General features: G+C 38.3%; 1 protein-coding gene across 2 annotated transcripts in view; it reads left to right on the plus strand.

The window, feature by feature from the left end:
• Positions 1 to 6,129, plus strand: part of tsr1 (TSR1 ribosome maturation factor) — a 39,464-nt gene extending 33,335 nt beyond the window's left edge. The window contains exons 13-15 of one of the 2 annotated variants that reach the window (XM_062059810.1): positions 4,677 to 4,817; positions 4,915 to 4,989; positions 5,062 to 6,129. In XM_062059810.1, the coding sequence (XP_061915794.1) occupies positions 4,677 to 4,817; positions 4,915 to 4,989; positions 5,062 to 5,240 (395 nt within the window). In that variant the 3' untranslated portion in view covers positions 5,241 to 6,129. The remainder of the gene's footprint in view (positions 1 to 4,676; positions 4,818 to 4,914; positions 4,990 to 5,061) is intronic. The other variant, XM_062059809.1, reaches the window with a different exon arrangement.
• Positions 6,130 to 18,803: the final 12,674 nt, after the last annotated feature.

The following is an 18,803-nucleotide window of genomic DNA, read 5'->3' on the forward strand; positions in this document are numbered from 1 at the left end:
TCTTTTAATGCGTCTTATAATCCGGTGCGCCTTTTGTATGTAAATAGACATGAATAGACCCGCTCATCAGCAGTGCGCCTTATAATCTGAAGGGCCCTATGGTCCGGAAAAGATGGTTGTTGAGAAACCGCTCTTAACTCAAAACACTTAAGTTGGGGCACTTTTAGGTTGAGGTACTACAACTTTATTCAAATGGTTACACCTTGTAGTAATAGTTGTTATTTTTTTTTAACTGTAGCCATAATAGTCCTTGGTAGAAGTCCTGCTCAGTGGCCTAGTGGTTGGAGTGTCCACCCTGAGATGGGTAGGTTGTGAGTTCAAACCCCCGCCGAGTCATACCAAAGACTACACTGCAAAAAGTCAGTGATCAAAAACAAGAGGAGTATTTTACTTGAATTAAGCAAAATTGAACAAGAACATTTGGCTTGTCAAGACTTTCCAAAACAAGTAAAATTAGCTAACTTCAATGAAGCCAAAAATACCTTTAAAATAAGTATATTCTCACTAATAACAAGTGCACTTTTCTTTGTAGAAAAACAAATAAGAGACCTTTTTGCTCAATATGTTGAAAAATATTCTTAAATGAAGTAAATGCTAGTGCCATTATCTTGACATAATGATATGCGCTCGGCATTACATTTCTTGAAACCAGCAAACTTATACTAAAAAGTACTTTATTGTTCTTAATGGAAAGGCAACAAGGCAAGCGCTTGTTACTCTCGGGGTCTCCTAGCCGCTCAGGCAAATTATATTGTCTAAAAATGCATTTTTCCATGGATAACATGACATCATAGAACCAAGTGCGTACTCTTTCAGTCAATTAGTGTGCATATATACAGCCCGGCCAAACATTTTTTAATTGTAATTTTGAGGAATTTACCTGAATGTGCATGAACTATTTCTGTTCAAAATTGTTAGAAATGTTAAAGGCCTACTGAAATGAATTTTTTTTATTTAAACGGGGATAGCAGATCCATTCTATGTGTCATACTTGATCATTTCGCGATATTGCCATATTTTTGCTGAAAGGATTTAGTAGAGAAAATCGACGATAAAGTTCGCAACTTTTGCTCGCTGATAAAAAAGCCTTGCCTGTACCGGAAGTAGCGTGACGTCACAGGAGCTAGTATTCCTCACAATTCCCCGTTGTTTACAATGGAGCGAGAGAGATTTGGACCGAGAAAGTGATGATTACCCCATTAATTTGAGCGAGGATGAAAGATTCGTAGATGAGGAACGTTACAGTGAAGGACTAGAGTGCAGTGCAGGACGTATCTTTTTTCGCTCTGACCGTAACTTAGGTACAAGCTGGCTCATTGGATTCCACACTCTCCTTTTTCTATTGTGGATCACGGATTTGTATTTTAAACCACCTGGGATACTATATCCTCTTGAAAATGAGAGTCGAGAACGCGAAATGGACATTCACAGTAACTGAACATGTAAATACACGATTAATAATATTCAGCTTTGCGAAGCTAAAAAAATAGAAGCTAACCTAGCAACGTAGCCCACGTGATAGCATAGCAGTCTCAAATGCAGATAGAAACTCAATAAAAAAAAACCCTAACTGGATGGATAGACAGAAGATCAAAAATACTATTAAACCATGAACATGTAAATACACGATTAATAATATTCAGCTTGGCGAAGCTAAGAAAATAGAAGCTAACCTAGCTACGTAGCCAACGTGATAGCATCAGTCTCAAATGCAGATAGAAACTAAATAAAAAAAAATCCTGACTGGATGGATAGACAGAAGATCAAAAATACTATTAAACCATGAACATGTAAATACACGATTAATAATATTCAGCTTTGCGAAGCTAAAAAAAAATAGAAGCTAACCTAGCTACGTAGCCAACATGATAGCATCAGTCTCAAATGCAGATAGAAACTAAATTAAAAAAAACCCTGACTGGATGGATAGACAGAAGATCAACAATGCTATTAAACCATGGACATGTAAATACACGATTAATAATATTCAGCTTGGCGAAGCTAAAAAAACAGAAGCTAACTTAGATGCGGTGGCGGGCTTACTCACTGTAGTGCGTCTGCTATCCTGCTCAAAACACAACACAACCTCCTGGTGTTGGTGTTGCTGTAGTCCGCCGCTCCACCGATCCCACCTACAACTTTCTTCTTTGCAGTCTCCATTGTTCATTAAACAAATTGCAAAAGATTCACCAACACAGATGTCCAGAATACTGTGGAATTTTGTCGAAGAAAACAGAGCTATTTGAATTGGGTCCAAACACTTCCCTTGACCTCGTGACGTCACGCGCATACGTCATCATACCGCGACGTTTTCAAGCGGAAGTTTCCCGGGAAGTTTAAAATGTCACTTTATAAGTTAACCTGGCCGTATTGGCATGTGTTGCAATGTTAAGATTTCATCATTGATATATAAACTATCAGACTGCGTGGTCGCTAGTAGTGGCTTTCAGTAGGCCTTTAAATGTTTAAATATGAACTGTCATTTTACTGTACTGTGCCAACTGTACTACTATATGAGTACCTGTTTTCTCTTGTTTAATTGGAAATAAAACAGCAAAGTCCATTTGGCTGTCATCTGTTTTAATTATGAGACACAATTGTGTCAAAGTCATGATTTTTTTATTTCATGCTTGAAATAAGAAATGATGACTTTAAAAAAGTAGTTTTATACTTGTGAGTGTTGATGACACAACAGTTGATATTCTAGTTTCAAGCATGTTTGACTCAATATAGGTCATAACATCTCAGCAACAAGCTGTAATATCTTACTGACATCATTTAGGACCAAAACACTTAAAACAAGTAAAACACTCTAACATCAAATCTGCGTAGTGAGAACAATGATCTTATCAGACAGAAAATAAGCAAATATCACCCTTATTTGACATATTTCATCTTACTTACATTTCACTTTTTGCAATGAAGTTGGGGCACTTTAGGTTGAGGTACTACAACTTTATTCAAATGGTTACACCTTGTAGTAATAGTAGTAAGGCTGAAACGACGCGTCGACGTAGTCGACGTCATCGGTTACGTAAATACGTCGACGCTGTTTTTGTGCGTCGACGCGTCGCATAATGACGTCACACTACCGTCATGGCGAAGCGCAAAGCAGACGATCAAAGAAGACGATGCGAGCGGTGCGAGCGAGGGGGAAAAAGCACGCCAAAAGTGGTCAAAAGTGTGGAAGTATTTCAATAAAAGGCCTAATAATGTTGTTGTATGCACACTGTGTCGAGCGTAAATGGCCTATCATAGCAGCACAACGGCTATGAACGAACATTTGAAAAGAAAACCATCAACTAGTCAATCGTCCGCGTGAGCATACGTTGTCATCATTACACAAAAACATGAATGAGTCATTTGTATCTGCTAGGGGTGTAACGGTACGTGTTTTGTATTGAACCGTTTCGGTACGGGGCTTTCGGTTCGGTACGGGGGTGTACCGAACGAGTTTCTAAGCTAAAGCTAACTTTAGCTGCTAAAGTCTTAACAAGCTGTTCGCTCCTGCCTCTGTCTCAGCACGCAGCATTGTCCCACCCACACAACCATCTGATTGGTACACACGAAGCATTACCAGCCAATCAGCAGTGCGTATTCAGAGCGCATGTAGTCAGCGCTTCAGCGTGGAGAAGATAGGTGTTTAGCAGGTGAGCATCAGGCAGCGGACTCTCCCCAAATGATAATAAACACCTTCCAGTCAACTACTAGTAACATCACTGTGAGCCCGTTGACCTTCTAGAAACTTAAACTGCAGCTCAGCTCACTCGCAGTCCTGGTTTGAGGTGAAGGCTAATTAGCTCTCAGTTCCAGCCACACCGACCCCTTCTGAGCGCCTATTTTCAGCTGCTGGGAATATTGTAAACAAGAAAAGAAGCAGAGCATGTAGACATGCTAACCTTTCTTCATTACAACTGTTAGTCACTCACTGGAATGAGTAGAATTGGTTATTGTGTACTGTGTTGGACTGGATGTTTATTTTGCACATTTTAAAAGCAATACTTAATGTTTACAGTGCTCCAGAATATTTAGATTGGCACTTTTTTGTATTGGATGTTTATCTTTATTTTTGCACATTTTAGCAAATAAGCAATACTTTCACTTTTGTCTAAATGTTTACGCTGTTGTTACAGAATATTTCGTTTTACACTTTTTTGTATTGGATGTTTATCTTTATTTTTGCACATTTTAAAGCAAAATAAGCAATACTTTTACTTTTGAAATGCCTATACTATTGCAGAATATTAAGATTTGCACTGGATGTTTACTTTTATATTTGCACATTAAAAAGCAAATAAGCTACTTTTAATTTTGTTAAATGTTAAAAGTTTTAAATGTTTACATTGTTACAGAATATTTAGTCATGTTGTTGTCAATGTTGACTGAGTGGCCATACTTCTTTTTTTTTTGTAAATAAAAGCCATGCCTTTTGAAAAAACGGGCCTACATTTATTTTTTCACCTTCATTTTGAATAAAAAAATAATCGGTAAAAGGAAAAATAATCTATAGATAAATCGGAAAAAATAATCTATAGATTAACCGATTAATCGAAAAAATAATCTATAGATTAATCGATAGAAAAATAATTGTTAGCTGCAGCCTTAAATAGTAGTTATTTTTGAACTGTAGCCATAATAGTCCTTTTTGAAAGCCATGTGTGTTTGTGTGCCTGCAGGCGTCCAGGACTTGGTGGCGACGGGCAGTCTTCTCAGTTGTGACCCTCGGCGTATTACTCTTAAAAGGATTGTGCTGAGCGGACACCCGTTCAAAATTAACCGGCGCTCTGCTGTCGTCCGTTACATGTTTTTTAACAGGGGTGAGCATTATTTTAAAATTTTATATATAAAGCTATTAATCATGTCTGGCCTTCCAGCTCCAACTGTCGTGAATGCATTCCTCCCTGTTTGGTACAGATGACATCATGTGGTTCAAGCCTGTAGAGCTGCGGACTAAGTGGGGTCGGAGAGGTCACATCAAGGAAGCTCTAGGTGAGGAAAAGTTTAGCGTCCGAGAAGAAATTGACAATAGAAATATGTTCATCCTGTGTTGTTCTGTCCTAGGAACTCACGGCCACATGAAGTGTGTTTTTGACAGTCAGCTGCGCTCCCAAGACAGCGTTCTGATGAACTTGTACAAGAGAGTTTATCCCCGCTGGTCCTATGACCCCTACGTGACCTTGCCTCTGCCCTGGTTTAAAAGAGAGACTGTGATAGACGAGCAGGACTTGGACATGGAGTAATAGTGGAGGTAAAACACTGATGGCCCACATCATTTTGGATTGACGACGACTCGAAACATTGTTGCAGATGTTAGAAATGACACATCTTGCCTGCTATTGCAGTGTTGGCCACTAAATGGCAGCATTGTGTAAAAGTCACATGTGGATAGTCCAACTAGAGTCCTCCATTACATTGTTCAAGCGGTGTCAAACGCTGTACGGGCCATTATTTTGAAAAAATTCAACATAATGATCCAAATATAAATATTTTATGAAAACATGTAAACCCTGTGTTGCAATCACGTTTGTACAATGAGGTGGAATATTGACAGACACAAGCTTTTATTCTATAGCTTAAATTGTCCAAACGTATGACTGCCTATTTAAATATTTCACATTTCAAATACCAGGTCAGTGTTCAAAAACAAGAACAGGAGTCGTACATCAGGAGAAGTGCATCAGTGGCGTCGCTGACAGTTTTGGGCTGGCCGTGCCTCGTTTTAAACAAAGGCTCACCTTTCTAAATGCCAACACAGGTACATATTAAGAGCTATGAAAACATTAGTCATTGACAGGGTTTATTTACTCTCAACGGCAGAGAGTACCAGGCATCTATTAGGGACACTGCATTACCAAGATAGAATGCCTGTATTTGTTGAAATGTGATTTTATCATTGTTTTTGTGTCATTTTAATTACCACTTAGCCTGTTGGCTTCACGTAAGCTGGAGCCTCACCCAGCTAGCTTTGGGCGGAAGGAGGGTTACACCTACGTCAATCACAGGTTTAGATGATAGTTACACGTGTGAATGTACAGCACACTGCAAGAAGTCAGTGTTCAAAAACAAGAAATAAAAAAATACAAAAATGAGGGGTATTTTATTTGAACTAAGCAAAATTATCTGCCGATACAACAAGAAAATTTGGCTTGTCAAGACTTTCCAAAACAAGTAAAATTTGCTAACCTCAATGAACCCAAAAATACTTTTAAAGGCCTACTGAAATGAAATGTTCTTATTTAAACGGGGATAGCAGATCCATTCTATGTGTCATACTTGATCATTTCGCGATATTGCCATATTTTTGCTGAAAGGATTTAGTAGAGAATATTGACGATAAAGTTCGCAACTTTTGGTCGCTAATAAAAAAAGAGCCTTGCCTGTACCGGAAGTAGCGTGACGTCACAGGTTGAAAGGCTCCTCACATTTCCCCATTGTTTACACCAGCAGCAAGAGCGATTCGGACCGAGAAAGCGATGATTACCCCATTAATAGCATCGTGCTTAACTGCAGATAGAAACAAGAAATAAACCCCTGACTGGAAGGATAGACAGCAGATCAACAATACTACTTTTACTTCTACTATCAGGAGACACCGAACCAAACCATGGACATGTAACCACACGGTTAATACTGTGCCGCCTGGCGAAGCCTAGCAATGCTGTTGCTAACGACGCCATTGAAGCTAACTTAGCTACGGGACCTCAACAGAGCTATGCTAAAAACATTAGCTATCCACCTACACCAGCCCTCATCTGCTCATCAACACCCGTGCTCACCTGCGTTCCAGCGATCGACGGCGCAACGAAGGACTTTGCCCGATCATCGATGCGGTCGGCGGCTAGCGTCGGCTAGCGTCGGATAGCGCGTCTGCTATCCAAGTCAAAGTCCTCCTGGTTGTGTTGCTGCAGCCAACCGCTAATACACCGATCCCACCTACAACTTTCTTCTTTGCAGTCTTCATTGTTCTTTGAACAAATTGCAAAAGATTCACCAACACAGATGTCCAGAATACTGTGGAATTATATGGTGAAAACAGACGACTTAAGCTGGCCACCGTGCTGTTCCAAAATGTCTGCTTCAATCCGTGACGTCACGCGCAAACGTCATCATACCGCGATGTTTCAGCCGGATATTTCCTGGGAAATTTAAAATGTCACTTTATAAGTTAACCCGGCCGTATTGGCATGTGTTGCAATGTTAAGATGTCATCATTGATATATAAACTATCAGACTGCGTGGTCGCTAGTAGTGGCTTTCAGTAGGCCTTTAAAATAAGTACCGTATATAAGTCGCAGTTTTTTTCATAGTTTGGCCGGGGGTGCGACTTATACTCAGGAGCGACTTATGTGTGAAATGATTAACACATTTGTGTAAAATGTCAAATAATATTATTTATCTCATTCACGTAAGAGACTAGACGTACCGATAGAAGAGGAAGCGGCGCATTGTCTACTTTTGGAGTTGGCGGAGTTGTTTAGAAGCGACACAGAGGAAGAAGATTTCATGGGATTTAGCGATTAGGAGTGACAGATTGTTTGGTAAACGTATAGCATGTTCTATATGTTATAGTTATTTGAATGACTCTTACCATAATATGTTACGTTAACATACCAGTTGGTTATTTATGCCTCATATAACGTACACTTATTCAGCCTGTTGTTCACTATTCTTTATTTATTTTAAATTGCCTTTCAAATGTCTATTCTTTGATTTTATCAAATACATTTCCCCAAAAAATGCGACTTATATGTATATGTTTTTTTCCTTCTTTATTATGCATTTTCGGCCGGTGCGACTTATACTCCGGAGTGACTTATAGTCCGAAAAATACGGTACTTTCTCACTAATAACAAGTGTACTACTATATGAGTACATATTTTCTACTGTTTTATTGAAAATAAAACAGCAAAGTCCATTTGGCTGTCATCTGTTTTAATTGAGACACAATTGTGTTAAAGTCATGATTTTATTTCATGCTTGAAATAAGAAATGATGACTTTAAAAAAGTAGTTTTATACTTGTAAGTGTTGATGACACAACAGTTGATATTCTAGTTTCAAGCATGTTTGACTCAATATAGCTCATAACATCTCAGCAACAAGCTGTAATATCTTACTGACATCATTTAGGACCAAAACAAGTAAAACACTCTAACATCAAATCTGCTTAGTGAGAAGAATGATCTTATCAGACAGAAAATAAGCAAATATCACCCTTATTTGACATATTTCATCTTACTTGCATTTCACTTTGTGCAGTGCACTTGTAGTTGTTGCCATTTAAGAAAGACGACGACCAAATGTGAGGAATATTATTAAATTAATGGTAAATTCACTTCGGTGGGCAGCACGGTAGAACAGGGGTTAGTGCATGTGCCTCACAATACAAAGGTCCTGAGTTCAATCCCGGGCTCGGGATCTTTCTGTGTGGAGTTTGCATGTTCTCCCCCGTGACTGCGTGGGTTCCTCTCACCTCCAAAGACATGCACCTGGGGATAGGCCCCTCCCACCTCCAAAGACATGCACCTGGGGATAGGCCCCTCCCACCTCCAAAGACATGCACCTGGGGATAGGCCCCTCCCACCTCCAAAGACATGCACCTGGGGATAGGTTGATTGGCAACACTAAATGGTCCCTAGTGTGTGAATGTTGTCTGTCTGTCTGTGTTGGCCCTGCGATGAGGTGGCGACTTGTCCAGGGTGTAGCCCGCCTTCCGCCCGAATGCAGCTGAGATAGTCTCCAGCACCCCCCGTGACCCTGTAAGGGACAAGCAGTAGAAAATGGATGGATGAATGGGTTTGTAAGGCATCATTAATCAGTTGTCCCAGTAGAAATGGGATACTGAATGAAACAATAGGCGAAGTATGCAAGGGAAGAAGGTCTTCCTCTCTGACCAATCAATCAATCACAATTAGGAAAATTGGCATCACCATTAGACCCATGGAGAGCAACTTTGGAAACAATGCTCCTCTGCACACATCTTATTTAATAGTTCAAAGTATGGCAAAAAAAAAATGCATATCTAACAGTAGTGTGCTTTTTTTTAAAATGTAAGACCCCGCATGTTCGCCACACAGTTCATAACCTTTGTATCTTTGGGACTCACAGACAAAAATGATACGCCGATATTTCTTCTTTTTCAAATGGGGGAAATTTTGATTTATGAATGGCAGTGTTGGTCCCAAATCGCAAAGCATTTTGCATGCTTGCAGAAACATGATTAATCCCGGCCGGGGCTGAGTCCGCAGTGCGTGCCAAGATGTCTGCACGAGCATCGTACACCAAGTCAACTTCAACACCGTCCATTTGCTCCATGGCCAAATTGGAACGTAACGTCAAATGAATTGTATGGTGGAAGTGGCCTACTGAAATGATTTTTATTTATTTAAACGGGAATAGCAGATCCATTCTATGTGTCATACTTGATCATTTCGCGATATTGCCATATTTTTGCTGAAAAGATTTAGTAGAGAAAATCGACGATAAAGTTCGCAACTTTAGCTCGCTGATAAAAAAAAAGAGCCTTGCCTGTACCGGAAGTAGCGTGACGTCACAGGAGCTAGTATTCCTCACAATTGTACCGTAACTTAGGTACAAGCTGGCTCATTGGATTCCACACTCTCCTTTTTCTATTGTGGATCACGGATTTGTATTTTAAACCACCTGGGATACTATATCCTCTTGAAAATGAGAGTCGAGCACGCGAAATGGACATTCAGTGCCTTTTATCTCCACGACAATACATCGGCGAAATGCTTTAGCTACGAGCTAACGTGATAGCATCTTGCTTTAACTGCATATAGAAACAAAAGAAATAAACCCCTGACTGGAAGTATAGATAGAAAATCAACAATACTATTAAACCGTGGACATTTAAATACACGGTTAATGCTTTCCAGGCTGGCGAAGGTTAACAATGCTGTGCTAACGACGCCATTGAAGCTAACTTAGCAACCAGACTGCACAGAGCTATGCTAAAAACATTAGCTCTCCACCTACGCCAGCCAGCCCTCATCTACTCATCAACACCCGTGCTCACCTGCGTTCCAGCGATCGGCAGAAGGACGAAGGACTTCACCCGATGCGTTTGGCGGCCCGGAGACGTAGGAAGTCAAGGTGAGGTCGGCGGCTAGCGCGGATAGCGCGGCTAGCGCTCCAACAAAGTCCTCCTGGTTGTGTTGCTGTAGTCCGCTGCTAATACACTGATCCCACCTACAACTGTCTTCTTTGCAGCCTTCATTGTTCATTAAACAAATTGCAAAAGATGTCCAGAATACTGTGGAATTATGAAATGAAAACAGAGCTTTTTGTATAGGATTCTACGGGGTACCATAACTTCCGTTACTCGGACTTCGTCACGCGCATACGTCATCATACCGCGACGTTTCAGCCGGATATTTCCCGGGAAGTTTTAAAAGTCACTTTATAAGTTAACCCGGCTGTATTGGCATGTGTTGCAATGTTAAGATGTCATCATTGATATATAAACTATCAGACTGCGTGGTCGCTAGTAGTGGCTTTCAGTAGGCCTTTAAACATGCAGGTAGTTTTACACTGCAAAAAGTGAAACGTAAGTCAGATGAAATATATCAAATAAGGGTGATATTTGCTTATTTTCTGTCTGATAAGATCATTCTTCTCACTAAGCAGATTTGATGTTAGTAGTTTACTTGTTTTAAAGGCCTACTGAAATGAAATGTTCTTATTTAAACGGGGATAGCAGATCCATTCTATGTGTCATACTTGACCATTTCGCAATATTGCCATATTTTTGCTGAAAGGATTTAGTAGAGAACATCGACGATAAAGTTGCAACTTTTGGTCGCTGATAAAAGAAGCCTTGCCTGTAGCGGAAGTAGCGTGACGTCACCGGTTGTGGAGCTCCTCACATCTGCACATTGTTTACAATCGTGGCCACCAGCAGCGAGAGCGATTTGGACCGAGAAAGCGACGATTTCCCCATTAATTTGAGCGAGGATGAAAGATTTGTGGATGAGGTTCAAAGCGCGGACCCCAGTCTACAACTACAAATAGGAAGTGACTGTGATATTGACTAGTGACATTGAAACTTTTATGTAAAACCAACACAGGATTACAAATCCATTCTCTTTTGCATCATTGCAAGGACTACCACTGGACAAAAGTATCGGGACACCTAGGACTAGCACCTGCCAAAAAGCGGACCCGACCAACGCTGCTTGCAGCTTTAATTTGACTTGTTTTGGAAAGTCTTGACAAGCCAAATTGGCAGATAATTTTGCTTAGTTCTAATAAAATCCCCGTAATTTTAGTATTTTTTTTCTTCTTGATTTTGAACACTGACTTTTTGCAGTGTAGCCACTGTAGAATACAAGGAAAATAAAGTCAAACTCCTCAAGTAAAGACAACACTCCATGAAGATGGTAGACTACTATCACTGGAATACAACAACATGTTCTTTGAGGAATTGTCCACACTACATTGTTACTTTTCCAATGAATCAATAAATGCTGTAATTATAGCCAGGACATTTAATTGTTGGATTCATTTGTTAACTGCAGACGTGGGTACTAACTAAAGATGTCCGATACTATCGGGCTGCCAATAATATCAGCCGATAAATCCTCAAAAGTTTGGGGTCACATGTAAATGTCCTTATTTTTGAAGGAAAAGCACTGTACTTTTCAATGAAGATAACTTTAAACTAGTCTTAACTTTACAGAAATACACTCTATACATTGCTAATGTGGTAAATGACTATTCTAGCTGCAAATGTCTGCTTTTTGGTGCAATATCTACATAGGTGTATAGAGGCCCATTTCCAGCAACTATCACTCCAGTGTTCTAATGGTACAATGTGTTTGCTCATTGGCTCAGAAGGCTAATTGATGATTAGAAAACCCTTGTGCAATCATGTTCACACATCTGAAAACACTTTAGCTCGTTACAGAAGCTACAAAACTGACCTTCCTTGGAGCAGATTGAGTTTCTGGAGCATCACATTTGTGGGGTCAATTAAACGCTCAAAATGGCCAGAAAAAGAGAACTTTCATCTGAAACTCGACAGTCTATTCTTGTTCTTAGAAATGAAGGCTATTCCACTAAATTGTTTGGGTGACTCCAAACTTTTGAACGGTAGTGTATATATGTGTGTATAGGCTTTTAATTTTTTGCAGCTCCAGACAGATTTTTTTTTGTATTTTTGGTCCAATATGGCTCTTTCAACATTTTGGGTTGCCGACTCCTGTTCAAAACAAGAAAAAAATAAATAAAAATGAGGGGTATTTTATTTGAACTAAGCAAAATTATCTGCCAATAGAACAAGAAAATTTGGCTTGTCAAGACTTTCCAAAACAAGTAAAATTAGCTAACCTCAATGAAGCCAAAAATAGCTTAAAATAAGTATATTCTCACTAATAACAAGTGCACTTTTCTTGGTAGAAAAAAGAGACCTTTTTTCTCAATATGTTGAAAAAATATTTGTAAATATATTTTTTATTTCATGCTTGAAATAAGAAATGATGACTTTAAAAAAAGTACTTTTCTACTTGTGAGTGTTGATGACACAACAGTTGATATTCTAGTTTCAAGCATGTTTGACTCAATATAGGTCATCACATCTCAGCAACAAGCTGTAATATCTTACTGACATCATTTAGGACCAAAACACTTAAAACAAGTAAAACACTCTAACATCAAATCTGCTTAGTGAGAAGAATGATCTTTTTAGACAGAAAATAAGCAAATATCACCCTTATTTGACATATTTCATCTTACTTACATTTCACTTTGTGCATGAATGCATGACAATGTGCACTCCCAAGTTTTTATTGACTTTTACAGAACATTTTAGTTGAATGTCAAACTGTACAACTTTTGGCAGCTTTCACTACCTACGAAAAGTTCACCCTGTGCCGTTACTAAAATCAGGGGTCACCAACGCGGTGCCCGCGGGCACCAGGTAGCCCGTAAGGACCAGATGAGTAGCCCGCTGGCCTGTTCTAAAAATAGCTCAAATAGCAGCACTTACCAGTGAGCTGCCTCTATTTTTTAAATTGTATTTATTTACTAGCAAGCTGGTCTCGCTTTGCCCGACATTTTTAATTCTAAGAGAGACAAAACTCGAATAGAATTTGAAAATCCAAGAAAATATTTTAAAGACTTGGTCTTCACTTGTTTAAATAAATTCATTAATTTTTTTACTTTGCTTCTTATAACTTTCAGAAAGACAATTTTAGAGAAAAAATACAACCTTAAAAATGATTTTAGGATTTTTAAACACATATACCTTTTTACCTTTTAAATTCCTTCCTCTTCTTTCCTGACAATTTAAATCAATGTTCAAGTAATTTTTTTATTTTTATTGTAAATAATAATAAATCTATTTTAATGTAATTCTTCATTTTAGCTTCTGTTTTTTCGACGAAGAATATTTGTGAAATATTTCTTCAAACTTATTATGATTAAAATTCAAAAAAATGATTCTAGAAAATCTGTAGAATCAAATTTGAATCTTATTTCAAAGTCTTTTGAATTTCTTTTAAAATGTTTGTTCTGAAAAATCTAGAAGAAATAATGATTTGTGTTTGTTAGAAATATAGCTTGGTCCAATTTGTTATATATTCTAACAAAAATTGTAGATTGGATTTTAACCTATTTAAAACATGTCATCAAAATTCTAAAATTAATCTTAATCAGGAAAAATTACTAATGATGTTTAGAGATGTCCGATAATATCGGTCTGCCGATATTATCGGCCGGTAAATGCGTTAAAATGTAATATCGGAAATTATCGGTATCGTTTTTTTTATTATCAGTATCGTTTTTTGTTTGTTTGTTTGTTTTATTAAATCCACATAAAAAACACAAGATACACTTACAATTAGTGCACCAAGCCAAAAAAGCTCCCTCCCCCATTTACACTCATTCACACAAAAGGGTTGTTTCTTTCTGTTATTAATATTCTGCTTCCTACATTATATATCAATATATATCAATACAGTCTGCAAGGGATACAGTCCGTAAGCACACATGATTGTGCGTGCTGCTGCTCCACTAATAGTACTAACCTTTAACACTTCATTTTACAAATTTTCATTCATTACTAGTTTCTATGTAACTGTTTTTATATTGTTTTACTTTCTTTTTTATTCAAGAAAATGTTTTTCATTTATTTATCTTATTTTATTTGATTCATTTTTTTCAAAAGTACCTTATCTTCACCATACCTGGTTGTCCAAATTAGGCATAATAATGTGTTAATTCCACGACTGTATATATCGGTTGATATCGGTATCGGTTATCGGTATCGGTAATTAAAGAGTTGGACAATATTGGCATATCGGATATCGGCAAAAAGCCATTATCGGACATCCCTAATGATGTTCCATAAATTATTTTTTTAATTTTTTCAAAAAGATTCGAATTAGCTAGTTTTTCTCTTCTTTTTTTCGGTTGAATTTTGAATTTTAAAGAGTCGAAATTGAAGATAAACTATGTTTCAAAATGTAATTGTCATTTTTTTTCGTGTTTTCTCCTCTTTTAAACCGTTCAATTAAGTGTAAATATCATTCATTATTAATAATAACAGAGTTAAAGGTAAATTAAGCAAATTGGCTATTTCTGGCAATTTATTGAAGTGTGTATCAAACTGGTAGCCCTTCGCATTAATCACTACCCAAGAAGTAGCTCTTGGTTTCAAAAAGGTTGGTGACCCCTGCTAAAATGATAGCCAGGAAAGAGTGATGTGTCTTCATTTTAGACGGGCAAACACCCGCTTTGTTTATTTCCTGCGTCATTTCTTTGGCACGACTGAGGTGATAACGATGATGTGCTGACCGCACGACGCAGGAGTGTTCATGTGTTCACTTCAAGTTAAGGGAGAGTGACATTCAACCCCCCCCCCCCCCCCCCCCCCCCCCCCCGAAGAAAGAAATGCTAACTTTGGACGCCCATGCATGTTACATGAACTGTGACTAGGGACCAAGTGCAACGTGGTACGCGGCACAATCCAACTGCTGATTGAGTGTTTGGCTCGTGGCCGCCGTCAGAAGACGTGAACACGGGTGACCAAGAATGTCTTGTGGTTCCCACTACGCTTGCAAGGCTCCTCGCTGAAGATATAACGGGTAAGAGATGTTTCCATTGGACGAGGGCAGGGGAGGTAAGGGAAGGGCCAGCTATGATAATTAAAACAATTTGCCAGCAGAAGGAAAATAAAAGGGGGTGTGTTAAAAAAAGAAGAGGGTGAGAGAGAGAGAGTGTGTGTGGGCGAGTGAGTATGGGAGAGCAAGAGTGGCTGGCAGTTATGGATTGCAGATGTGGCGCTGTGGGGTTTTGGCAGGGGCCGTGAACGCCTAAATCATGGGTGGCACCGAGGTGAGAGCGAGGTCAGAGCACCACAGCACACTAGCCATGAAGACTCTGAGTGGAACACGTGCCCGGGTCTCCAATACTAACACCACTACAGGGCAGTGTGCCATCCACTATGTGTGTATATATACATATATATATATATATATATATATATATATATACACAGTACAGGTTTAAAGTTTGGACACACCTTCTCATTCAACGCGTTTTTTTTCTATTTTTTTGTTTTTTAGAATAATTATGTGTAAGTTACCACACAACTCTTATGCTTAAAGGCCTACTGAAATGAATTTTTCTTATTTAAACGGGGATAGCAGATCCATTCTATGTGTCACACTTGATCATTTCGCCATATTTTTGCTGAAAGGATTTAGTAGAGAACATCGACGATAAAGTTCGCAACTTTTGGTCGCTGATAAAAAAAAAAAAGCCTTGCCTGTACCGGAAGTAGCGTGACGTCACAGGTTGAAAGGCTCCTCACATTTCCCCATTGTTTACACCAGCAGCGAGAGTAATTCTGACCGAGAAAGTGGCGATTACCCCATTAATTTGAGCGACGATAAAAGATTTGTGGATGAGGAAAGTGAGAGTGAAGGACTAGAGTGCAGTGCAGGACGTATCTTTTTTTCGCTCTGACCGTAACTTAGGTACAAGCTGGCTCATTGGATTCCACACTCTCTCCTTTTTTTATTGTGGATCACGGATTTGTATTTTAAACCACCTGGGATACTATATCCTCTTGAAAATGAGAGTCGAGAACGCGAAATGGACATTCACAGTGACTTTTATCTCCGCGACAATACATCGGCGAAACACTTTAGCTACGGAGCTAACGTGATAGCATCGGGCTCAAATGCAGATAGAAACAAAAGAAATAAACCCCTGACTGGAAGGATAGACAGAAGATCAACAATACTATTAAACCATGGACATGTAACTACACGGTTAATAATTCCCAGCCTGGGGAAGCTTAACAATGCTGTTGCTAACGACGCCATTGAAGCTAACTTAGCAACGGGACCTCACAGAGCTATGCTAAAAACATTAGCGCTCCACCTACGCCAGCCAGCCCTCATCTGCTCATCAACACCCGTGCTCGCCTGCCTTCCAGCGATCGACGGAAGGACGAAGGACTTCACTCGATCATCCGTGCGGTCGGCGGCTAGCGTCAGCTAGCGCGTCTGCTATCCGAGTCAAAGTCCTCCTGGTTGTGTTGCTGCAGCCAGCCGCTAATACACCGATCCCACCTACAACTTTCTTCTTTGCAGTCTCCATTGTTCATTAAACAAATTGCAAAAGATTCACCAACACAGATGTCCAGAATACTGTGGAATTTTGAGATGAAAACAGAGCTTTTTTGTATTGGATTCAATGGTGTACCAATACTTCCGTTTCAACCATCGACGTCACGCGCATACGTCATCATACATAGACGTTTTCAACCGGAAGTTTAGCGGGAAATTTAAAATGTCACTTTATAAGTTAACCCGGCCGTATTGGCATGTGTTGCAATGTTAAGATTTCATCGTTGATATATAAACTATCAGACTGCGTGGTCGCTAGTAGTGGCTTTCAGTAGGCCTTTAAAGGCCATTGCTATAGTTATTATCAATTGTGCTGAAGTTGTACTTTTCTATCTGTGCAAATTTGCAATCTTGGTACTCCGGCTTCCTCCCACCTCCAAAGACATGCACCTGGGGATAGGCCCCTCCCACCCCCAAAGACATGCACCTGGGGATAGGCCCCTCCCACCCCCAAAGACATGCACCTGGGGATAGGCCCCTCCCACCTCCAAAGACATACACCTGGGGATAGGTTGATTGGCAACACTAAATGGTCCCTAGTGTGTGAATGTTGTCTGTCTATCTGTGTTGGCCCTGCGATGAGGTGGCGACTTGTCCAGGGTGTACCCCGCCTTTCGCCCCAACGCAGCTGAGATGGGCTTCAGCACCCCCCGCGACCCCAAAAGGGACAAGCGGCAGAAAATGGATGGATGGATGTGTCTAACTGGGGCTGCTGAAATGACCCCCCCCTTCCTTCAGAAGCAGCCTCAGTGATGGACCTCCCAAATAAATAGAGGAGCTCGTGGGTCTGGACCTTGAAGCGTGGGGGGAGACTGTAACTGAGTGTGCAGCCCCAAACGTCTCTCCTCATTGAGCCAAATTGAACTCTTGTCTCTGCATGATTCCTTGCTTCTTGTCTTGTTTAATAATGTCATCAGTGTTTGAACCTGACACATGACTATTTACATTGTAGATTGTCACTGAAGCCGTCGAAACTATGACACCTGTGAGGTGAAAACCATTTCAGGTGACTACCTCTTGAAGCTCATGGAGAGAATGCCAAGAGTGTGCAGAGCAGTAATCGGAGCAAAAGGTGGCTATTTTGAAGAAACTAGAATATAAAACATGTTTTCAGTTATTTCCCTTTTTTTTTGTTAAGTACATAACTCCACATGTGTTCATTCATAGTTTTGATGTGACAATCTACAATGTAAATAGTCATGAAAATAAATAAAACATTGAATGAGAAGGTGTGTCCAAACTTTTGGCCTGTACTGTATATTATATACATAATATATGTATGTATAATGGATAATGTGTGCAGGAACATAATTACTCAACCCAAACAAGCTAAATGAGCTTGTCAGAACATGAGCTAAATGTTGCTATCCAATCTCATATTGTCTATTAAAGTTTAAACTATTTTGTTAATCTCCATCTCATATTTCAGACAACACACTGTTTAACAAGTTGTCCTGCCTCTTATTGGTATACATACATTAATATACACACTATATATATATATATATATATATATATATATATATATATATATATATATATATATATATATATATATATATATATATATATATGTAAATACATATAAAACAAAAATATATATAACATATATTATACAATATATATTATATAATATGTATGTATATATATTATATACATATATAATATATATATATATATATATGTATATATATTATATATATGTATATATATTATATACATATATAATATATATATATATATATATATGTATATATATTATATATATGTATATATGTTATATACATTTATTACATAATATATATACATATATATAATATATATATATAGTATATATATATAAATAAATATATGTATATATATTATATACATATATATATATAATACATATATATATATATATTATATACATATATATATATATACATATTATATAATACATATATTATATGTTATATATAATATATATTATATTTTTGTTGTATATATTATATAATATACATTTTATATGTATATTAAAAATATATATTATATACATATATACATTTATATATGTATATATACATATATATATATATTATATACATATATATATACATTTATATATGTACATATATTATATATGTATATATACATATATAATATA

Source organism: Entelurus aequoreus, linkage group LG10 (genome assembly GCF_033978785.1).
Source record: "Entelurus aequoreus isolate RoL-2023_Sb linkage group LG10, RoL_Eaeq_v1.1, whole genome shotgun sequence".
Lineage (NCBI taxonomy): Eukaryota > Metazoa > Chordata > Actinopteri > Syngnathiformes > Syngnathidae > Entelurus > Entelurus aequoreus.